Here is a 25,605-nt window from a genome sequence, read left to right as displayed (position 1 = left end):
TTTGAGTAAGATCAAACTCCTGTCTTCTTCAGTGCTGTCCTTGCTCACCCCCACCTCACCCCCCCCTCACATTCTCCTCTCGCGGCACAGTGGCTCAATGGTTAGCACTGCTGCCTCACAGTGCCAGGGACCCGGGTTCGATTCCAGCCTCGGTTGACTGTCTGTGTGGGTTATAGAACATTACAGCACAGAACAGGCCCTTCGGCCCATGATGTTGTGCCAAACATTTGTCCTAGCTTAAGCACCTATCCAATTGCCGGTTAAAGGTCACCAATGATTCTGACTCTGCCATTCCCACGGGCAGCGCATTCCATGCCCCCACCACTCTCTGGGTAAAGAACCTACCCCTGACATCCCCCCTATACCTTCCACCCCTCACGTTAAATCTATGTCCCCTTGTAACACCCTGTTGTCCCCGGGAAAAAGTCTCTGACTGTCTACTCTATCTGTTCCCCTGATCATCTTATAAACCTCTTTCAAGTCACCCCTCATTTTCTCCAAAGATGTGCAAGTTATGGTGGATTGCTCGTGGGAAATTGCCCAGAGTGTTCAGGGATGTGTAGGTTAGGGGCATTCATCAGGGAAAATGTCGAGTAATAGGGGAGTGGCTGTGGGTGATTTACTCTTTGGGAGGGTCAGTGTGGACTTGTTGGGCCGAAGGGCCTGTTTCCACACTGTAGGGATTCTATGAATCTCTCACGGATCCACACCAACCAACTGCTCAACCACGCCATCAAGGAGACTCTCTCATGACAGTTTGGGGCCATTCTGCCCGGCGTGGCATCCCGGTAACGACTATCCCACAACCTCTGCCAAAGGGTCAGCCATCATGGCCGGTTTTTCAATTCCTGGATCATCAGAGGAAAACTCGATTCCCGTGGACGGGAGCTCCCGAAGCCAACAGGCTAACCCCCCTCCCACCCCGAGACAGGGTCACCATCGTGAAGTGGAACCCGCCAGCCCGCACAAGTGCACAGCAGGATCCCACAACGGCTGAGTGGACCTTTTGTGCTGGGGGAAATATTGGGCAAGGCGCTTCTTTGAAGACCTGCCATTGGGGATGCTTTACGGCCCGCTGGGGGGGTGGGGGGAGGGGGGCAGAGGGTTTTGGGTGTTAAGGTGGCAACTGACACCACTCCCCCATAACTCCCACCCCCCCCGGACAAAGTGCCCTAGCGGCTAGAGTCGGACTTGAACCCAGAACCTGATAGCTCAGAGGGGAGTGTGCCAGTTGAGGGCACAGCCTTCCATACAAAGATGGCCAAGGTCAGGGGAAGCTGCACTGGCCTCAGGACCATCCCGTGACATATCCAGTCCTGCACTGCTGACCATTCTGGGGGGTCGACCTTCCCACTGAACATTGAAGTGATTGTCTCACACCGAGCTCCCACAGATCCCAGAGTCAGCCGGCTGGCCATTCCTCTACAGTCCCCAAAGCTGAGATCCAAATTACAAAGGCCTCAAACTCCCGATGCCCCAGCCCCGTGGTTATTGTGCACGACTTACCTTACAAAATGGCAGATCTTCACCCGAATCTGGTCGCGCTTTTCCCCTCCTGCGTCTCGGTAAGTGGCTGGAAGTTAAGGATCATGGGCGAAGGACATTCAGCCCGACACACTGTCCTGCCGGCCCGTGGGCGCTGACCTCTGTGAACCCTGAGCTTCCCTCCCATTCTCATCGCCGTCAAATACTTTTTCAGTCCCCGTTTCCCATGGCAGTTCTACCTCAGCGTCGATGCCGGTTGCTGTGGAGCGTTTTACAGCATGGAAGCAGGCCGTTCGGCCCAACTGGCCTGGACTATGGTCCACACAACCCCGATTCCTGCCTCATTTCATCCAAAGCCATCACCGCACAAAGAGCAAAGAAACTTTTCAGCCCAGGAACAGGCCCTATGGCCCTTCACACCTTCTATACCTCTCTCCATCATGCATTTAGCCAGTGTCGAGTTGAAGGGTTCTATTTCAATAAACTTCAGCCTGAAACTTGCTTTCTAATGAGGATTCTGAACCTGTGACCCTTCCCACTGACCAGCGCTGACAACATGTGCTCAGAACTGGGCACGATGTCCCACCTGTGGGATTTCCAATCAAATTGTAGACCCGGAACAGAACGGGTCTCAGTAAAAACCCATCTGGTTCACCTCCTTTAGGGAAGAAAATCTGCCCTTCTTGCCTGGTCTGGCCTCCATTCGACTCTAGACCCACAGCAATGAAGTTGACTCTTAATTATCCTCAGAAATGGTGTGAGTGGGCCTCTCAGTTAGTCTTCAGGGGCAGTTGAGATTCAAAGGTTTACACATCTAAGTGGGGAGTCAAAATTTGTTCTTACTCACTTGTCACAGAGTTTATAGAAGATGGCAGACCAGGGGGGTTATAGAGTCAGAGAATCATACAGCACAGAAGCAGAGTCTTCAGCCCAACCAGTCGGTGTCATGTTCCCAAACTAGACTGGGTCCCACCTGCCTGCTCCTGGCCCATAACCCATCAACTTATCCAAGTGTCTTTTAAATCCTGTAACTGCACCCACATCCACCAGTTCCTCAGAAAGTTCATTCCACACACCAACCACACTCTGTCGGAAAAAGGTTGCCCTCTCCATGCCACCAACCGTGCCCTTTTTTAAATCTTTCTGCTCACACCTTAGAAATATGTCTATGACTCTATGACAGCTCCCCACCACCTTCACAAGGGGCAACTAGGGACAGGCAATAAAATGCTGGACCCAGCCAGAGAGGCCCCTATCATGTCAGCGAGCAAATCATTAGGACGCCTCAGTTGGCCCACAAATGGTTCTCTTCAGATTGACACGGGACTGGTTTAGGCCTGGCACCCACTTCCTGCCCAGCACTGGCACTTCTTTTAGGGCAAAAAGGGAAAGGGGATTGGTGTCGTTGAGAACGAGCACAGATCACCAGTCTCACACTCCAGCCAGCGAGAATCTCGGGGAAATCCTCTCAGCCGGGAGTTCTCAATTTGCTCAGCGTCTCCTTTGAAAGGCCCGAGTTCAGAGAAACAGAGTTACCTCAAGTTCTAGAGAGGCTACGAGATAAGGGTTTCAGTTTCCTGTTTCCTTCATAAAGCTCTCTGTTCAGCCCTGGTTATCTATCGACAATCTCACTGTGTCTCTGCTGGGACCACTGCCTCTCTGCAAAACTCGGAAAGGAATCGCGGAGACAGTGGGGACCATTTTGCTGTACCAGGCCGGGGGGTGGCATCAAGGCCCACCTGGGAGGCCGTTCAGCCTCCCTATTCAAGCCTTTACTACCTCTCAGTTAGATCACCAGCAGATTGGCTCCCTTGCCCATAGCACTGTCGGGAATGACCAACTTCAGAGGGCAGTTACTTTTTTAAACATGAATTCGAGGTAAAACCCAGGGGGGCATGTGACCTCCTGCCAGTCACAGAGAGGCAGACCAAAATCTAACAGAAGGGCGGCGCAACAGCGGGAGGAGACGGGCAACGCATAGACTCGCGGGATCTTCCTGAGGGGAGGGGTGGTGGGGGGAGGTTTAGGGTTAGGGCTGGTGGTGGGCTGGGGTTTGGGGTGGGGTGATGGGGCTAGGGGGTGGTTGGGGGGTGTGAGGGGGTTGGGGTGGATTGGGGTCTGGGAGATGGGATGGGGATGTGGTGGACTTGGGGATGGGGTGGGGTCTTGTGGTGATGGTGGTGTTAGGGGGTTGGGGGTTGTGTAGAATAGGGCTGGGTGGTGTTGGGGGAATGGGGTTTTATGGTGTGGGGTGATGGTGGTGTTGGGAGTGGGGAGATGAGGTGGGTGTGTGGTAGAGTTGGGGGTGAGATGGGGTTGGGAGATGGGTGGGGTTGTGGTGGAGTTGGGGGTGGGGTGGGGGTTTGGAGTGATGGTGGTGTTGGAAGTGGGGAAATGGGGTGAGTGTGTGGTGGAGTTTGGGGTGAGATGGGTTTGAGAGATGGGGTGGGGTAATGATGGTGTGGATTGGGGTGTGGGGGATGGGGTTGGATGGTGTGGATTGGGTGTGGGGGATGGGGTTGGATGGTTGGATTGGGGGTGTGGGGGATGGGGTCAGATGGTGTGGATTGGAGTGTGGGGGATGGGGTCGGATGGTGTGGATTGGGGTGTGGGGGATGGGGTTGGATGGTTGGATTGGGGGTGTGGGGGATGGGGTCAGATGGTGTGGATTGGGGTGTGGGGGATGGGGTTGGATGGTTGGATTGGGGGTGTGGGGGATGGGGTCGGATGGTGTGGATTGGGGTGTGGGGGATGGGGTTGGATGGTGTGGATTGGAGTGTGGGGGATGGGGTTGGATGATGTGGATTGGGGTGTGGGGGATGGGGTTGGATGATGTGGATTGGGGTGTGGGGGATGGGGTCGGATGGTGTGGATTGGAGTGTGGGGGATGGGGTCGGATGGTGTGGATTGGGGTGTGGGGGATGGGGTTGGATGATGTGGATTGGGGTGTGGGGGATGGGGTTGGATGGTTGGATTGGGGGTGTGGGGGATGGGGTAGGGGTGTAGTGGAGTTTGGGGTGGGGTGGGGGATTGGGGTGATGGTGGTGTTGGGGATGGGGGGTTGTGGAGGATGAGAATGGTGTTGGGGTAATGGCATTGGGGTGGGGGAAGTTGGGGTGGGGTGTGGTGGGGTGATGGTGGTGTGGGGGGGGATGGGGTTAGATGGTGTGGGTTGGGGGTGTGGGGAATGGGGTGGGGGTGTGGTGGAGTCGCAGGTGGAGTGGGGGCTTGGGGTGATGGTGGTGTGGGGGGGTGGAGGGGTGTGGGGTTGGGGCTGGGTGGTGTGGGGGGAGGAGGTGTTTTGGGGTGGTGTCAGCTGGAGAGCCAGTGTGAGATTACCAGCCTGGCCATTTGGCTGAGCCAGCTCCAGGCTGGCAATAGTTCGGCCTACCTCTGGAATCAGGACCTCGAGCCTGACGACCTAACACGTGAGAGGTGACAACCAATCGGAGGAGTCATTAAGGAGGCTATTCCTGCCACAAAACACCCCCCACCCGTCTCTCTCGAGGACCGTTGGGGGAGAGGTTGCTGCTGGTAAATAATGTAAGGAAGGGGATCTTTCACACACCTTCAGCAACTCACCACAGTTTCAGGGTAAATCAATCGTTGAGCACAAACACCGGCTTCCATCTTTCCCTTCAAACCCTTCCCCTGTCCCAGACGCCAATCCCCCCCCCCCCCCACTGGAGATTCACTTTAATAACCCACTATTAAATGACCAAACTATGCAGGTTACCAACTGTGTCCATGGAGTGGGAGTGACAAGAGGGTTAAGGAATGGTGGGGGGCTTGGGATTCAAATGGGGTTGTTGGGATAATAGTGGACTCCCTCTCCAAGGACGCTTGGGCCCAGGTGTAGCCTTCGAAGGGATACAGGCATTTGTGAATTCTGACACATTGACCTCCCCCCAACCCAACCTCCCCGGCCCTCAGCCTGGACAGGTTGATAGCCAGGAGCAGGGCCTCACGAGGAAGTCCCCCGAACTGCCTGCACCCTGGGCCCCCACCTCCCTTCCACAACCAAAAACCAGAACAAGAGTTTTCTTAAATCTACCACACTAGTGGGACGCAGAATCCACAGGACTATAGGATCAGCATGTGGGCCGGGAGTCCATGAACTACCATCACCTCAGTTCGTACAGGACTGCTGGGTGTCATAATGTCCACCGCAGATCCCCATCGGAAAGCAGGAGGAACCCCTACAGACAGAGCCCACCACACATTTGTCAGGGTTGGAGGGTTTGAGCTATAGGGAGAGGCTGAACAGGCTGGGGCTGTTTTCCCTGGAACGTCGGAGGCTGAGGGGTGACCTTATAGAGGTTTATAAAATCATGAGGGACATTGAGAGGGTAAATAGACAGAGTCTTTTCCCTGGGGTGGGGGAGTCCAGAACTAGAGGTTGAGGGTGAGAGGGGAAAGATATAAGAAGGACATAAGTGGCAACTTTTTCACACAGAGGGTGGCCCGTGTATGGAATGAGCTGCCAGAGGATGTGGTGGAGGCTGGTACAATTACAACATTTAAGAGGCATTTGGATGGGTATATGAATAGGAAGGGTTTGGAGGGCCAAGTGCTGGCAAATGGGACTGGATTAATTAGGGATAACTGGTCAGCATGGACGAGTTGGACTAAAGGGTCTGTTTCTGTGGTGCACATCTTTATGACACTGGGGATCCCAGTCAGTAAGAATCCAGGTCTTTTGTGAACCCCACCACCTCGTGGCCTGGAGGAACTTTGAACTTTCAACACAAGCCAACATTTCTGAAGCGAGTGGGGTCTAGTGTCCAGTAACATGTCGTGGGGGGTTTTTTTTTGGTTGTGTTACAAAGTTCACAAGGCCAGAGGGGGAAACACCTTTGCTGCAGTTTACTGGAATCGCTGCTCAGTGAGTAATGGTTTGACATTATTGACTTCAGCTTGTTTGTTACAGTGTAAGTGTCAGAAAGTGAGCTCCTGTCCTGCGATTAACACACATTGATTGCTGGCAAGTGCGTATCTCGTCCCAAGAACTATCAGTCTCTGCAGGGATTGCAAAGGATAACACTTTGCAAATGTCTCACTGGTCCTCTGGGTCACAACAATTTTCTGAGTTCTCGATCTCACCCATCATCATCCCTGATTTACTGAGCTGTAATTCTAATGCCAGCTTGGTGCAGCACGGTGGCTCAGTGGTTAGCACTGCTGCCTCACAGTGCCAGGGACCTGGGTTCAATCCCCACCTTCGGTCTGTGTGGAGTTTGCATATTCTCTGTGTGGGTTTCCTTCCCCCAGGCCAGGTGAATTGGCCGTGCTGCATTAGTTAGGGGAATGGGTCTGGGTGGGTTACTCTTCGAAGGGTCGGTGTGGACTTGTTGGGCTGAAGGGCCTGCTCCCATACTGTAGGGTGTCTAATGTTCTCTTGTTCTGGGTTCCCCGTCAATGGAAATAATTGAATCATAGTTATACAGCATGGAAATAGACCCTTTGGTCTAACCAGTCCGTGCTGACCATACTCCCACACTAAACTAGTCCCACCTGCCTGCTCCTGGTCCAAACATTTCCTATTCATTCACTTACCTAAAAGTCTTTGAAATGTCATACCCACTTCCTCTGGAAGGTCATTCCACACACCGACCACCCTCTGTGTAAAAAGGTTGCCCCTCGTGTCTTTTTAAAATTTCTCTCCTCTCACCTTAAAAATACGCCCCTTGTCTCGAAATCCCCCACCCTCCAGAAAAGACGCCCACCTTATCTGTAATCCCTCAAGATTAGCACTTCTGCCTCACAGCGCCAGAGACCGGGGTTCAATTCCCACCTCAGGCGACTGACTGTGTGAAGTTTGCACATTCTCCCCGTGTCTGTGTGAGTTTCCTCCGGGTGCTCCGGTTTCCTCCCACAATCCAAAGATGTGCCGGTCAGGTGAATTGGCCATGCTAAATTGCCCATAGTGTTAGGTAAGGGGTAGATGTAGGGGTATGGGTGGGTTGTGCTTCGGCGGGGCGGTGTGGACTTGTTGGGCCGAAGGGCCTGTTTCCACACTGTAAGTAATCTAATCTAATTTTATAAACCTCTATAAGGTCACCCTTATAGGTCACTCCAGTGAAAAAGCATCCCAGCCTATTCAGCCCCTCGCTATAACTCAAACCTTCCATTCCTGACAACATCCTGGTAAATGGGCAGCGCGGTGGCTCGGTGGTTAGCACTACTGCCTCACAGCACTAGAGACCCGGGTTCAATTCCTGCCTCAGGCAAGGGTCTGTGTGGAGCTTGCACATTCTCCCCGATGGTTTCCTCCGGGTGCTCCGGTTTCCTCCCACAGTCCAAAGATGTGCAGGTCAGGGTGAATTGGCCATGCTAAATTGCCCCATAGTGTTAGGTGCATTAGTCAGAGGGAAATGGGTCTGGGTGGGCTACTCTTCAGAGGGTCGGTGTGGACTGGTTGGGCCGAAGGGCCTGTTTCCACACTGTAAGCAATCTAATCTTTCAAAAAAAAAGCAATCTAATCTAAATTTTTTCTGAACTCTCTCCAGTTTAATAATGTGATTCAATAACAAATTTCAAAGAATTATGTGTTCCAGTCAAATCCTTCATCTGTTCTCGAGGGAAACTCACTCATGTGCCTTTGTCTGTTAAAATGTAGGACATAGGAGGAGGAGTAGGCTATGCAGATCATATCTCGTCACCACGTTCTTCCTTCCCTTGACATCTTAAACATCTCAAAATCTATCAATCTCTGCCTTGAATATACTCACTGACTGAGCATCCATGGCTCTCTGGGATAGAGAATTCCAAAGATTCACTCCTCCAACCCCCCCCCTCCCCCCCCCCCCCCCCCCCCCACTCCCGCCACCCACGAGTGAAGAAATTCTCCAATTCTTAACGCAATGGAATATTTTTGCAGTCTTTCCAATGGGAACCTCTGACCATAAAAGGATATAGCAGCAGGAGCTTCTGAGCGAATTCCGACGATGGGATGATCCAACTGTGCATCATGAGTGTTACGTTGACTGTTTCACCGCTACAGCGCAGGCACCCTTCAGTATCTGGCAAGAGAGAAAGAGTTGGTCAAGTAGAGGTTGGCCAAAATGGTTCCGCAGCACAGAAGGAGGCCATTCAGCCCCATTGATCTCTGCTGCTGTTCTGAGTTGTACACCAGCCTTTTTCCACGCTTCCTCATCCAGCCCACCCAACCTATCTGCCCCTTCCTCCGTCATACACCTGTTTGGCGTCACCTTAAAGGGCACATGCCATTTCATTTTGCTGAGCAATGTAGCTGATGCTGCTGGTACCACAAGACGTAGCAGCAGAAGTAGACCATTCAGCCCATTGAGACCACTCTGCTGTGCGTGGCTGATGGATAATCTTCAGCTCCACTCACCCACCCTTCTCCTTGATCCCTTCACTGATGGAAAACCTCTCTACCTCAGCCTTGAATACACTGAAAGACCCAGCCTCGACAGCCCTAAGTGGGAAAGGATTCCGCAGATTGGAGTAAATAATCCTTTTTCTCTTCGAGGTCAACAGCTCAGCGAGAGACCTTTTGCCCCAGTTGGTCAGCCCATTCCTCTCCCCTACTAGGCAATGTCTAACTGGGGAGAAGAGTCATCCCTAAGTCATCTGGTGGCCTAGTCCACCCTCCGAGAGCCCACTATCCCAGACAGTATTCATCTCCCTGTTGCTAAGGTATCCAGTCATTACAACCTGGCTGCTCTGTGGGGGCTTGCTGTGCCCAAATCGGCCCCACGTTAACCTTGGCCAAAATCACGCGGGTGCTGGAATAGGCAGCTCAAGTTATCTGGCTTCTGAGAACAGAGACAAAGAGAACGAGCCCCTCGTGACTGTGTCCTTTCACTGAAACTGGCAAAACCGTGAAGGGCTCATGCCCGAAACGTCGATTCTCCTGCTCCTTGGATACTGCCTGACCTGCTGCGCTTTTCCAGCAACATTTTTCAAAACCGTGAGGTGACCATTTATCAGCTTTCGACACCTCTGGCCTGCACGCACCTTCTGGGTTGACCATTCGCGGGTTGGGGGAGGCTGGGAGTTCAAGGACAGGAAACCTTGAAATGCATGTTTCCTCTCTCTCTCTCTCTCTCTCTCTCTAACATCAAAATTCCTCGAGGCACTTTTTGCTTCAGATAGCCACCCACCATTGGCCTGATTGACAGGGTTAGGCCTAGGCTGTGGAGAAGCCTCCTGTGGTCAGATGGCCAGCAGGAGAAATGACGAGGGGATTGGTTAAGAGCTAGAATCAAGCATGCTGGGAATTTCAGTCAAGCCAGTTTAAACTCTGACCTCGGTTGAGAAAGCAGTCAGGACGTGTCCTATAAACTGTGAACTCCAAAATAAGGGATGCCTTATGGTTATCTCCTTGACATGCTGGAACTATTTTGCCTTATATGGAGCATGGAATGTGATTGTATACCACTTGGGAGCTGTTCACCAGTAAACTCCATTGGCTGGAATTGAACAGTGTGATCAAGTGTCGGTCAATTCATTGACTGAGTGTCAGAGAAAGTTCTGGAAAGGAGCATATTTTAGCAGCACAGAGGACTTTACAGATGTGAGTCTTTGAGACCAACACTGGAGAAGCACATATACAGAACCACAAGGCAAGGTCTACACCGAGAGTAAAGTTGACGACTTCACTCGAAATGGAGTAGCATGTGTTTCAAACCAAGCTTGTAAAGTTGAATGATTTGGAGATGCCTGTGTTGGACTGGGGTGTACAAAGTTTAAAAATCACACAACACCAGGTTATAGTCCAACAGGTTTAATTGGAAGCACACTAGCTTTGAGCCCTCCACTATCACCTGATGAAGGAGCGTCGCTCTGAAAGCTAGTGTGCTTCCAATTAAACCTGTTGGACTATAACCTGGTGTTGTGTGATTTTTTAACTTTGTAAAGTTGAAGTTAGAGTTAACTTACATGAATGTAAAGTGAAGTTAAGTGAAGTAAGTTGAAGTTAAGTTAGATGAAGGAACAAGTAAATGTATGTTTTATATTGAGTATTGGTACCAAAACAGTTCAATGAAAAAGGGTTTGTTTGATTAAAGTCTGAGTCAACTTCCTGCCTTATGTTTGTCATACAAGGGAAAAACATCTGGGTAAAAGGTTTGAGTTCTTTGGACGGTTCGGTGGCTCAGTGGTTAGCACTGCTGCCTCACAGCGCTAGGGACCCAGGTTTGATTCCAGCTTCAGGTGTCTGGCTGTGTAGAGTTTGCATGTTCTCCCCATGTCTGCGTGGGTTCCCACCTGCAGTCCAAAGATATGCAGGTTAGGTAGAGTAGCGAAAGGAAATGTAGGGTAACAGGGATGAGGTGGGTCCGAGCGGGATACTTTTCAGAGGGTCGGTGTGGACGTGATGGGCTAAATGGCCTGATTCCATACTGTAGGAATTCTATGACTACCGAACTAGGCCACAACTGAGGAAAACAGAGGATTGGAATGAGGGACTGGGATACTTTGGAGTTTGGGTCCTAAATTGTAGGTCAGGAAGGGGGTTTCTGAGGGAGCCAGGTCTTTTTGATCATCCATGCAAATATTCTTACCTCAGGGCTTCCTGGTTCAACCCTTCCCCTCTTCCCCCCCATCTGCCCAGCTATGTTTCTCAAAGCTTGGGAGACCCATCGACAATGGCTGGTCAACGAGAGGAGGGGGTTGATAAAGATGGGCATTGCAGGGCTGTGTGTGCCCTGTCAACTCTGGGTGTCTTGGTCAATTCTAGGCAGTCTGTCCAATTTCATTCTTTTTATCAGACTTTACCATGATACAACTGAGTGGCTGGTTCGGTGTCAATTCCAGAGGGATGGTTGAGAATGGGCCTTGTTGGCTGGGGTCTGGAGTTAAGTATAGGCCAGACCGGGTAAGGGTGGCAGATTTCCCTCTCTGACGGGCATTCAATGAACCAGGTTGCAGAGCCGTGCTTATGATGGTGGCGGTATCATGGGACCTAAGTTGTCACGTGAACGCTAACTCAAAGACTCTGACAAATTGCTTTGGAAGTAAAATAAACACTGGAGATCACAGCAGATCGGGCAGCACCCATGGAGAGAGAGAGCAAGCTAGTGTTTGGAGTTTAGATGATTCGGGGGATTGTCATCAGGGCAGGGGGTGAAATTTGAACTCAGTTCATCATCTGGAATGAACAGCAGTCCCTCATCAATCATTCCCCTTCCTGCAAAAATCAGAATTGTGTGAGTTTGAGTCCATTTGGAGTTTTAATCTCTGACCGGATGAGCAAGCCACCATAAAAGGAGTTAAGATTTCAGACTGGAGGCCTGTGACCAGTGGTGTGCCGCAAGGGTCAGTGCTGGGCCCACTGCTACTCATCAGTAATATAAATGATTTAGATGTGAACATCTGAGGTATGGTTCATAAGTTTGAGATGACACCAAAACTGGAGGTATAGTTGACAGCGAAGATGGTTACCTCGGAGTACAATGGGACCTTGACCAGATGGGCCAATGGGCAGAGGAGTGGCAAATGGAGTTCAATTTACATAAATGTGAGGTGTTGCATTTTGGGAAAGCAAATCATAGCAAGAATTATACACTTAATGGTAAGGTCCTAGGGAGTGTTACTGAACAAAGAGACCTTGGAGTGCAGGTTCATAGCTCCTTCAAAGTAGAGTCATAGGTAGATAGGATAGTGAAGGCGGTGTTTGGTATGCTTTCCTTTATTGATACAGGAGTTGGGAGGTCATGTTGCAGCCGTACAGGACATTGGTTAAGCCACTGTTGGAATACTGCATACAATTCTGGTCTCCTTGCAATAGGAAAGATGTTGTGAAACCTGAAAGGGTTCAGAAAAGATTTACAAGGATGTTGCCAGGGTTCAAAGGTTTGAGCTATAGGGAGAGGTTGAACAGGCTGGGGCTGTTTTCCCTGGAGCGTCAGAGGCTGAGGGGTGACCTTATAGAGGTTTATAAAATCATGAGGGACATGGAGAGGGTAAATAGCCAAAGTATTTTTCCCTGGGAAGGGGAGGCCGAAACAAGATGGCATAGGTTTAGGGTGAGAGGGTAAAGATATAAAAGAGACCTAAGGGGCAACTTTTTCACCCAGAGGGTGGTAGGTGTATGGAATGAGCTGCCAGACGAAGTGGTGGAGGCTGGTACAATTGCAATATTTAAAAGGCATCTGGATGAGTATATGAATAGGAAGGGTTTGGAGGGATATGGGCCAAATGCCGGCAAATAGGACTAGATCAGTTTAGGATACCTGGTCGGCCTGGACGAGTTGGATCAAAGAGTCTGTTTCCCTGCTGTGTAACTCTCTAATTAACTTTATTCAGCATATTCTTTCCATTTATACACATTCTCTAGGACCTATATGTTCCTGTGGTTAGCACGTTCTAGTTATACCTCAGAGGTACTTATTTGGCAGGAACACACCATGGGATGTCCTCAGGTTGTGAAAGGAGATATACAAATGCAGGTTCTTTCACATGCTGTTATCGTGTAGTTTTTCTGAACTGGCTGCATCTTGGAAATGAAAGCAAGGGGTTTATCAATCTGACACCAGTTTAAAAGAGTAGAGGAAGCTTTAATCTGTATCTAACCCTGTGCCACCCCTGTCCTGGGAGTGTTTGATGGGGACAGTGTAAAGGAAGCTTTTCTCTGTATCTAACCCCGTGCTGTCCCTGTCCTGGGAGTGTTTGATGGGGACAATGTAGAAGGAGCTTTACTCTGTATCTAACCCTGTGCTGTCCCTGTCCTGGGAGTGTTTGATGGGAACAGTGTAGAAGGAGCTTCACTCTGTATCTAACCCCGTGCTGTCCCTGTCCTGGGAGTGTTTGATGGGAACAGTGTAGAAGGAGCTTCACTCTGTATCTAACCCCGTGCTGTCCCTGTCCTGGGAGTGTTTGATGGGAACAGTGTAGAGACAGCTTTACTTTCAAAATAAAATAGTAAAGGCATTTTTACTTTCAGGTTAATCTCACTTGAAGAGAGCTTTATTTTGTGTTTAACCCTACGCTGTACATGTGAGTTTTTGATTAACCGGATAGAGAGAGTTTTACTATGCATCTAAACCTTTCGGGAAAATTCCAATGGGCACTCTGTAAAGGGGAGATGATGTCTATTATCACTAGACTAAGAACAGCCTAGTGTTCTGGGGAGCCAGGTTCAAATCCCATTGCAGCAGATGGTGGAATTTAAATTCAATAAAAATCTGGAATTCAGAGTTTAATAATGAAGCCATTACTAGTTGTTAGAAAAACCTATTTGGTTCAGTAATGTCCTTTTGTGAAGGAAATCTGCTATCCTTCCCTGGTCTGGACTGCATGTGATTCCAATCTGATGGACTCTGGGCAATAAGTCCTGGCCTAGCTAGTAACATTCACATCCTGTGAATGAACGTTAAAGAAAACGACCCCATTTACCTCCGTAGCCACCTATCCTGTGCCAAGTTGGGAATTCTATTGTTAAATAGGAATCGCAGACAGCAGGAAGCTCCCTGGGTGGTTCAGTGGTTAGCACTGCTGCCTCATAGCACCAGGGTCCCAGGTTCGATTCCAGACTCGAGTGACTGTCTGTGTGGAGTTTGCACGTTCTCCCTGTGTCTGCGTGGGTTTCCTCCGGGTGCTCCAGTTTCCTCCCACAGTCCAAAGATGTACAGGTTAGGGTGAACTGGCCATACTAAATTGCCAATAGTGTTAGATGCATTAGTCAGAGGGAAATAGGTCTGGGTGAGTTACTCTTCTGAGGGTCGGTGTGGACTTGTTGGGCCGAAGGGCCTGTTTCCACACTGTAGGGAATCTAATCTAGTCCAGCTTGAAAAAGACAAGGTCTACACCGAGGTCTACAAGGACATTGAAAATGGTGCTCTAAATTGTGAGGGTAATTGATCAGAGTGGATGGAGAAAAGGTGTTTCCATTGACAGAGCGGTCGCTGACTAGAGGACAACGCATAACGACAATCATAGAGTCTTGGAGTCACAGAGATGTACAGCATGGAAACAGACCCTTCGGTCCAACCCGTCCATGCCGACCAGATATCCCAACCCAATCTAGTCCCACCTGCCAGCACCCGGCCCATATCCCTCCAAACCCTTCCTATTCATATACCCATCCAAATGCCTCTTAAATGTTGCAATTGTACCAGCCTCCACCACTTCCTCTGGCAGCTCATTCCATACACGTTAGAGGATTCAGAGAAAAATGAGGAGAGTTATTCTCAGCCTCACTGGGTAGCTTTTCTCAAATGGTAGCAGCACAAGATGAGGCCATTTGGCCCCTTCGTTTGGTCCTGGCTCCTGATAAAGAGCAACTCATCCAGTCGTCCCCATCGAAACCGCTGAGGCCCAAAAACCTTTCAATCTAACACTGTCCCAACCACCCTGAGAGGAAGGCACGAGCAGGTCTAGTGTTAAATATTGGCTAAGTATTTACATTTGTCGGTTTTCAGGAAGGGGGGGGGGGGAGGGAAGAAACTGCAGGGAGAGTGGGAGCAGGTGGAATGAGGGAGTGAAAACACTGTGAGCTATTGGTTCTCTGATTCTTTACAGAAGACTGAAGGGGGTGGGGGTGGGGTGGGTTGACTCCATTGTTTTGCCATTGTTAGGAGCTAACTCTGCAGCGCCCCGTTTGTCAGAATGTCAATCCCTCAGGAAACGCACGTTCCAATCTTGTCTATTGGCCGTCGTTAACTGCGGGACGTTCCTGGAAATCTCTAACATCCCAGGCTGAAGTAACCTTGGCTGGTCGGTGCATTCGCTACAAACAAGGCTCTGTCTGAGTGATCAGGACCCAGGTCGGAGAGACACCAGCCTCATTCCTGAAGAAGGGCTTATGCCCGGAACGTCGGCTCTCCTGCTCCTCGGATGCTGCCTGACCTGCTGTGTTCTTCCAGCACCACATTCAAAAGATTAACCATCAAACTGAATGGGTGGGAGGGCTATTCAACGTTGGGATGATGATAGGACAACGGACCTAGGAGGTGACCGTTCGACCTTTTGAGCTCGCTCTGTCACTCGTTAAGATCATGACCAATCTGGTTTGACCTCAGTTGTGGAAGGCTTTTGGGCAGGTCTTTCCAGAAGATTGGGGTCCCTCTCTCACACATATCCTTGTTGTCTCTTAGCAGGACAGGGTCAGGGAGAGGGTGGATCAGTCACTGGACTAACAATTCAGAGTGGCAGAAGTAGGGACTGCAGATGCTGGAAACCAGAGTTTAGATCAGAGTGGTGCTGGAAAAGCACAGCAGGTCAGGCAGCATCCGAGGAGCAGGAAATTCGACGTTTCGGGCAAAAGACCTTTATGAAGAGCTTCATGATGACTTGCTTCCCACACTGTAGGAATTCTATGGAGTTACCTCATAGTGTCTCATTGTGTGCAGGTCAGCCATGGTTGAAAACCCCATGTGATGCTATGGAGATGGAAGGACTTGGGGAGGGTGGTTCTGGGTGTGGGATGCTTGATGGGCAGAACGTCCTCTTTCTGCATGATATGGATTCAATGAAAGCTAGTAATTGTCATCAATTGTGGAAAAAAATAACCCATCTGGTTCACTAAAAGCCCTTGAGGGAAGGGAATGTGCTGCCCTTGTTCGGTCTGGCCTACTCCAGACCCACAGCAATGTAGATGACTCTCCCCTGTCCTCAAAGAGGCAAATTAGAACAATCAATGCTGGATGCCCTCACTCCAGGATAGAACTGACTAAAAATCTGAAATCATGTTTGACGTAGGACGAAGGATGGAAGTCGTGTGTGGGATCCTTATACAGCAGGAGACATAAACATGATTGAGGCGACCCAAAGATGTGCTGAACAAATTAATGTTGTTCTTTTAAGATTTGGACACCACAGGGCGAGGCCAGCACTTATTGCCCTATCATATTCCCAGCGCCCCTTCCCCAAATTCCCTCCCCCTCCCCCCCCCCCCCCCCCGCCTTTTATCTCAGCCCGCTTGGCACACCAGCCTCATTCCTGAAGATGGGCTTATGCCCGGAACGTCGATTCTCCTGCTCCTCGGATGCTGCCTGACCTGCTGTGTTCTTCCAGCACCACATTTTTCAACTTATTGCCCCGTCCCTAGTTGCCCCTTGAGAAGGTGGGGGGGTGAGCTGCCTTCTTGAACCGTAGCAGTCCATGTGCTGTGGCCTGACCCACAATGCCCTGAGGGAGGGAACTTTGACCCAGCGACACTGAAGGAACACTGATTTCCAACCAGGGTGGAGAGTGGGTGATATACCAGTGGTACATCCTTGATCAATGGGTATAACTGTAGCAAAAGGGAGATCAATAGACTGAGGGTGTTCGATGAAGTTCCCAAAAGTGACTTCAATCCAACTCTCCAACCCGAGTCCCACTCAAACCTGACGTGGGTGGTGACCAGGTTGGAGGGTTGGATTGAAGTCAGCTTTGGGGATTGACAGAAACAGGGACCTGGTATTTTCTGTCAATGACAAAACCGTGAGGTAGCTGCTTACACAAACGACTAAGACCGGACAGTCTCCCAGCAACCTCTCTACCTGTAGACAATCCCACAATGGAACAAGCTGCCCAAGAAAATAATCCCAGCCCCCATCACTTGAAATCTTCAGGCCCCATCGTTGGACTACTCCCCTTTATAATTTCACATCATCGGGACAGCCAATCTCAGCAGGGGCATGTTTGGCTTAGCCGGTGAATGATGAGAAAAACAATTTTGCGACATGGTGGCTCAGTGGTTAGCACTGCTGCCTCACAGCACCAGGGGCCCAGGTTCGATTCCAGCCTCGGGCGGCTGTCTGTGTGGAGTTTGTACATTCTCCCCGTGTCTGGGTGGGTTTCCGTTGGGTGCTCTGGTTTCCTCCCACAGTCCAAAGATGTGCAGGTCCAGGTGGATTGGCCATGTTAAATCGCCCATAGTGTTAGGTGCATTAGTCAGAGGGAAATGGGTCTGGGTGGGTCAATTTACGGAGGGCCGGTGTGGACTGGTTGGGCCGAAGGGCCTGTTTCCACACTTTAGGGAATCTAATCTAATCGAAAACCTAATAAGGAGTTGGAGCTACATGGAAAAGGGCTAAAAGAAAGATGGAGTTGAAGGAGTGAGGGAATGTGGTCAGCAAAGTCACGGCTGAGGGTCCCTGAAGGAGAGTTGACCTCTCCACCTCCTGATGCTGCCCGGCCTGCCGTGTTCTTCCAGCCTCCTGCCTGTCCACCACTAGTTCCAGCACCTGCAGTGACCTCAGTCTCTAGCCATGGATCGGCAGCAGCAGAGGAGCTGAGGCAGGGGGAGAAGGTGGGCGACGTTGTAAGTTGGGCCCGGCAATTGGAGACTGTGCAGGAAGCTCAGTCCCACAACCGGCTGAGGGAGCTAGGCAGCTCAGTCGTGCTGCCAGGGATGCACTGAGCTAGGCTGAGAGGTAAACTCATATGAGGGAGAGGAACAGGAGTCACCTCCAACATCCTCCTTAGGCCCTACTAGAGGCCACAAGGCAGATTTAGACCCATTTGCAGGTCACAGAGGGGGAAAGAGAGGGAGAGAGGAGGAGAAAGAGCATTGATTAGAGGGAATAAAAAGGAGCAATCTTCATAAACCTCTTAGGGTCATAGAGTCATACAGCACGGAAACAGTCTGACTCATCTGTGCTGACCTGATCTAGCGCCTAATCTGACCTAGTCCCACCTGCCAGCACTTGATCCACATCCCTCTGAACTCTTCCCATTCAAATACCAATCCAGATGCCTTTTAAATGTTGCAATTGTACCAGCCTCCACCACATCCTCTGGCAGCTCATTCCATACACGTACCACCCTCTGTGTGAAAACGTTACCCTTCAGATCCTTTTTAAATCTTTCCCCTCTCACCTTAAACCTACGTGCTCTAGATCTGCACTCCCCCACCCCAGGGAAAAGACTTTGTCTATTTATCCTATCCATGCCCCTGATAATTTTGTAAACCTCTATAACGTCACCCCTCAGCCTCCGACGCTCCGGGGAAAACAGCCCCAGCCTGTTCAGCCTCTCCCTGCAGCTCAAACCCTTCAATCCTGGCAACATCCTTGTAAAGTTTTACTACACCGTTTCAAGTTACAAACATCTTGGGTGGCATGCTGGCACAGTGGTTAGCACTGCTGCCTCACAGCGTCAGAGACCCGGGTTCAATTCCTGTCTCAGGGGACTGACTGTGTGGAGTTTGCACATTCTCCCCGTGTCTGTGTGGGTTTCCTCCGGGTGCTCCGGTTTCCTCCCATAGTCCAAAGATGTGCAGGTCAGGTGAATTGGCCATGCTAAATTGCCCGTAGTGTTAGGTAAGGGGTAAATGTAGGGGTATGGGTGGGTTGCGCTTCGGCGGGTCGGTGTGGACTTGTTGGGCTGAAGGGCCTGTTTCCTCACTGTAAGTAATCTAATCTAATCTAATCTCTCCGTTAGAAAGGAGACCAGAATTGCGCACAATATTCCAAAAGTGGCCTGACCAATGCCCTGTACATGTCCGTAACATGACCTCCCAACTCCTGTACTCAATGCACTGACCAATAAAGGCAAGCATACCAAACACCTCCTTCACCACCCTGTCTACCTGCGACTCCACTTCCAAGGAACTGAACCTGTACTCCAAGGTCTCTTTGTTCTGCAACACTCCCAAGACCTTACCATTAAGTACATAAGTCCTGCCCTGGTTTGCCTTTCCAAAATGTAACACCTCACATTTATCTAAATTTAACTCCATCTGCCTCTCCTTGGCCCATTTGATTAAGGTCCAACTGTACCATGAGATAACCTTCTTTACTGTCTCTACACTACCCTATTGTGGTGTCTTCTATAAACCTCCTAACCATGCCTCTTATATTTGTATAAATGATGAAAAGCAGTGGACCTCTTGCAATGCAACAGAGACTTGCAACCTAAAGAGCTGGTCCCTCAGTAAACCCAATAAAATCTCGACTTCTTCATTCTTCTGTAGCTACTGACACGACCAGGACTCGTTACCCAACCGTAACTGCCTTCAAACTGGCTTGTTCAGAGGGCAGCTATGAGTCAGCCGCAGCGCTGTGGGCCTGGAGTCACGTGTAGGCCAGACCGGGGTAAGGAGGGCAGAATGCACTCCCTGATGGGCATTAGTGAACCAGGTGGGGTTTCAACAATAATAAAAAAAAGAATGATAGTTTTTGTGGTCATCACTAATAAGACTAGCCTTCCGATTCCAGATTTATGAATTGAATTCCAAATTGCATCCACAGCCAAGGTGGGATTTGAACCCTCGTCACCTGAATGCGTCTCTCTTCATATTACCTTCTAGTCTCACCTCCCCATTGTAAGCTTCTGCCAAGGCATCAGCAACAACTTGACTGGAAAAAAAATGATCTTAGGAGGCATGGTGGCTCCTAAGCGGTTCGCACTGCTGCCTCACAGCACCAGGGTTCTGGGTTCGATTCCTGCCTCAGGTGACTGCCTGTGTGGCATTTACACATTCTCCCCATGTCTGTGCGGGTTTTCTCCCACAATCCAAAGATATGTGGGTCGGGTGAGTTAGCCATGCTAAATTACCCCAGAGAGATGCATTAGTGAGGGGGGATGGGTCTGGGTGGGTTACTCGTCAGAGGGTCAGTGTGGACTTGTTGGGCTGAAGGGCCTGTTCCAATAGAGAATCTAGATTAAGATGTTCTAAAATACAACCAAGAGAAAGCTGATGTTGGTTTATTTTGCTAAAATGATGCCACTTGGAAAATGGGTCACTAAAAGAAATGAGTTAATTTGAAACTGTGCCTTCCACACAGATCCTCAACAAAACCTTGTTATGTATCAGACAATGGGTTGCATATGAAAATAAAAATCCAGTGATCCTGGGAAATAACCCAGGGTTTGAAAGTCCTGAGAAAATGCACAATCCTCACGAGAAACTGACTCAAACTGCAAATGTCCGCTGGCTCTGTTAACCCGCTGTCACGGCAGAACACCAAGATTGCCCGTATGCACCTCTCTGTTCCCTGAGCTGTTCCAGCCTTGCAGGGCCTAACTCCATCGGCGAATGGGAAACTGAAGGACCTCGACACTGCTGCCTTTCAACTTTATACAACCCTGCAGCCTCTGGCCCCAGTTTGCAAGAAGGCTAGTTTGTAAAGTGTGCCCAGTAGCGGACCAGTTTAAAAGCTTCTGTTAAAAATTGGTCAAACATGAAAGCTTTGAGCTGCATTCTCCCTGTAAGTGTAATCTACTGCTTTTCTCTCCCCCCTCTCCAGGGAGCCACAGCTCTGATACATCGATTCAGCTCCATTTCTGAGCAATGCACAATTACGTTTTACAACCTCATACACACACACGTATACTCACACGTATACATACACACACACGTATACTCACACGTATACATACACACACACGTATACTCACACGTATACATACACACATGTATACTCACGTGTATACAAACACATGTATACTCACATGTATACAAACACACATGTATACATACACACATGTATATTCACATGTATACATACACACACATGCATACGCACATGTATGCATACACGCATAAATACTCATGTGTATACATACACACATGTATACATACACACACGTATACATACACACATGTATACTCACATGTATACACACACATGTATATGCACATGCATACATACACACATGTGTATCAATCCACACACATGTATACTCACATGTATGCATACACCCATAAATACTCATGTGTATACATACACACATGTATACTCACATGTATACATACACACATGTATACATACACACACATGCATACACACATGTATACTCAAGTGTACACATACACACATGTATACTCACATGTATACATACGCACAAATACTCATGTGTATACATACACACACGTATACTCACATGTATACATACACACACGTATACTCACATGTATACATACACACATAAATACTCATGTGTATACATACACACACGTATACTCACATGTATACATACACACATAAATACTCATGTGTATACATACACACATGTATACTCACATGTATACATACACACATGTATGCATACACACATGTATACATACTCACATGTGTACATACACACACATATATGCACATGTATACATACACACATGTGTACACATGTGTATACATACACACACATGTATACTCACATGTATGCATACAGGCATAAATACTCGTGTATACATACACACACGTATACTCACATGTATGCATACACACATGTGTACATACACACACATATATGCACATGTATACATACACACATGTATACTCACGTGTATATATACATACACGTATACTCACATGTATGCATACACACATAAATACTCATGTGTACACATACACACATGTATACATACACACACATGTATACACACGTGTATACATACACACACATGTATACGCACATGTATACTCAAGTGTACACATACACACATGTATACATACACACACATGTATACACACATGTATACATACACACACATGTATACGCACATGTATACATACACACACATGTATACTCAAATGTATACATACACACACATGTATACTCAAATGTATACATACACACATGTGTACTCACATGTATACATACACACATAAATACTCATGTGTATACATATATATGCATGTATACTCACATGTATACATACACATAAATACTCATGTGTACACATACACACACTTGTATACTCACATGTATACATACACACACATGTATACTCGCATGTATACACACACATGTATACGCACATGTATACAAACACACATGTATGCTCGCATGTATGCATACACACATGTATACTCACGTGTATACATACACACATGTATACTCACATGTATACATACACACATGTATACTCACATGTATACATACACACACATGTATACACACATGTATACATACACACACATGTATACGCACATGTATACTCAAGTGTACACATACACACATGTATACATACACACACACGTATACACACATGTATACATACACACACATGTATACGCACATGTATACATACACACACATGTATACTCACGTGTATGCATACACACATGTATACTCACGTGTATACATACACACATGTATACTCACGTGTATACATACACACATGTATACTCACGTGTATACATACACACATGTATACTCACATGTATACATACACACATGTATACTCACATGTATACATACACACATGTATACTCACTTGTATACATACACACATGTATACTCACATGTATACATACACACATGTATACTCACATGTATACATACACACACATGTATACACACATGTATACATACACACACATGTATACGCACATGTATACTCAAGTGTACACATACACACATGTATACATACACACACATGTATACACACATGTATACATACACACACATGTATACGCACATGTATACATACACACACATGTATACTCAAATGTATGCATACACACATGTATACTCACGTGTATACATACACACATGTATACTCACGTGTATACATACACACATGTATACTCACGTGTATACATACACACATGTATACTCACGTGTATACATACACACATGTATACTCACGTGTATACATACACACATGTATACTCACGTGTATACATACACACATGTATACTCACGTGTATACATACACACATGTATACTCACATGTATACATACACACACATGTATACTCGCATGTATACACACATGTATACGCACATGTATACATGCACACACATGTATGCTCGCATGTATACATACACACATGTATACTCATGTGTACACATACACAGGGGTAAAAACAATGACTGCAGATGCTGGAAACCCGATTCTGGATTAGTGGTGCTGGAAGAGCACAGCAGTTCAGGCAGCATCCAAGAAGCTTCGAAATCGATGATTCGGGCAAAAGCCCTTCATCAGGAATAAAGGCAGTGAGCCTGAAGCATGGAGAGATAAGCTAGAGGAGGGTGGGGGTGGGGAGAGAGTAGCATAGAGTACAATGGGTGAGTGGGGGAGGGGATGAAGGTGATAGGTCAAGGAGGAGGGTGGAGTGGATAGGTGGAAAAGGAGATAGGCAGGTAGGACAAGTCATGGGGACAATGCTGAGCTGGAAGTTTGAAACTAGGATGAGGTGGGGGAAGGGGAAATGAGGAAGCTGTTGAAGTCCACATTGATGCCCTGGGGTTGAAGTGTTCCGAGGCGGAAGATGAGGCGTTCTTCCTCCAGGCGTCTGGTGGTGAGGGAGCGGCGGTGAAGGAGGCCCAGGACCTCCATGTCCTCGGCAGAGTGGGAGGGGGAGTTGAAATGTTGGGCCACGGGGCGGTTTGGTTGGTTGGTGCGGGTGTCTCGGAGATGTTCCCTAAAGCGCTCTGCTAGGAGGCGCCCAGTTTCCCCAATGTAGAGGAGACCGCATCGGGAGCAACGGATACAATAAATGATATTAGTGGATATGTATACATACACACACATGTATACGCACATGTATACTCAAGTGTACACATACACACATGTATACATACACACACATGTATACACACATGTATACATACACACACATGTATACGCACATGTATACATACACACACATGTATACTCAAATGTATGCATACACACATGTATACTCACGTGTATACATACACACATGTATACTCACGTGTATACATACACACATGTATACTCACGTGTATACATACACACATGTATACTCACGTGTATACATACACACATGTATACTCACGTGTATACATACACACATGTATACTCACGTGTATACATACACACATGTATACTCACGTGTATACATACACACATGTATACTCACGTGTATACATACACACATGTATACTCACGTGTATACATACACACATGTATACTCACATGTATACATACACACATGTATACTCACATGTATACATACACACATGTATACTCACATGTATACATACACACATGTATACTCACATGTATACATACATGTATACTCACATGTATACATACACACATGTATACTCACATGTATACATACACACACATGTATACTCGCATGTATACACACATGTATACGCACATGTATACATGCACACACATGTATGCTCGCATGTATACATACACACATGTATACTCATGTGTACACATACACAGGGGTAAAAACAATGACTGCAGATGCTGGAAACCCGATTCTGGATTAGTGGTGCTGGAAGAGCACAGCAGTTCAGGCAGCATCCAAGAAGCTTCGAAATCGATGATTCGGGCAAAAGCCCTTCATCAGGAATAAAGGCAGTGAGCCTGAAGCATGGAGAGATAAGCTAGAGGAGGGTGGGGGTGGGGAGAGAGTAGCATAGAGTACAATGGGTGAGTGGGGGAGGGGATGAAGGTGATAGGTCAAGGAGGAGGGTGGAGTGGATAGGTGGAAAAGGAGATAGGCAGGTAGGACAAGTCATGGGGACAATGCTGAGCTGGAAGTTTGAAACTAGGATGAGGTGGGGGAAGGGGAAATGAGGAAGCTGTTGAAGTCCACATTGATGCCCTGGGGTTGAAGTGTTCCGAGGCGGAAGATGAGGCGTTCTTCCTCCAGGCGTCTGGTGGTGAGGGAGCGGCGGTGAAGGAGGCCCAGGACCTCCATGTCCTCGGCAGAGTGGGAGGGGGAGTTGAAATGTTGGGCCACGGGGCGGTTTGGTTGGTTGGTGCGGGTGTCTCGGAGATGTTCCCTAAAGCGCTCTGCTAGGAGGCGCCCAGTTTCCCCAATGTAGAGGAGACCGCATCGGGAGCAACGGATACAATAAATGATATTAGTGGATATGTATACATACACACACATGTATACTCACATGTATACATACTCACATGTATACTCATGTGTATACATACACACATATGTATACATACACACATGTATATTCATGGGTATACATACACACGCATGTATACATGCACACATAAATACTCACGTGTATACATACACACACATGTATACATATACACATGTATATTTGTGAGTATACATACACACACATGTATACTCACATGTATACATACACACATAAATACTCATGTGTATACATACACACATGTATACATACACACATGTATACATACACACATGTATACTCACATGAATAATACAATGCATGTGTACTCACATGTATACATACACACTCCAGTATATACATACACAAACACATATATACTCATGTATATGCACACACATAT

At 48.1% G+C, this 25,605-nt stretch overlaps 1 protein-coding gene across 2 annotated transcripts in view; it reads right to left on the bottom strand.

The window, feature by feature from the left end:
• Positions 1 to 25,605, bottom strand: part of rasgrp4 (RAS guanyl releasing protein 4) — a 172,520-nt gene that overhangs the window by 61,388 nt on the left and 85,527 nt on the right. For both annotated transcript variants that reach the window (XM_072549260.1, XM_072549259.1), the window contains exons 3-4: positions 8,402 to 8,507; positions 1,507 to 1,569 (exon numbers count right to left, since the gene is read on the bottom strand). In XM_072549260.1, coding sequence (XP_072405361.1) covers positions 1,507 to 1,569; positions 8,402 to 8,507 — 169 coding nt within the window. The remainder of the gene's footprint in view (positions 1 to 1,506; positions 1,570 to 8,401; positions 8,508 to 25,605) is intronic.

Source organism: Chiloscyllium punctatum, chromosome 29, assembly GCF_047496795.1.
Source record: "Chiloscyllium punctatum isolate Juve2018m chromosome 29, sChiPun1.3, whole genome shotgun sequence".
In the NCBI taxonomy this organism is placed as follows: domain Eukaryota; kingdom Metazoa; phylum Chordata; class Chondrichthyes; order Orectolobiformes; family Hemiscylliidae; genus Chiloscyllium; species Chiloscyllium punctatum.
Note: the sequence above shows the minus strand (reverse complement) of the source record. Positions and strands in the feature narration are given on the sequence as shown.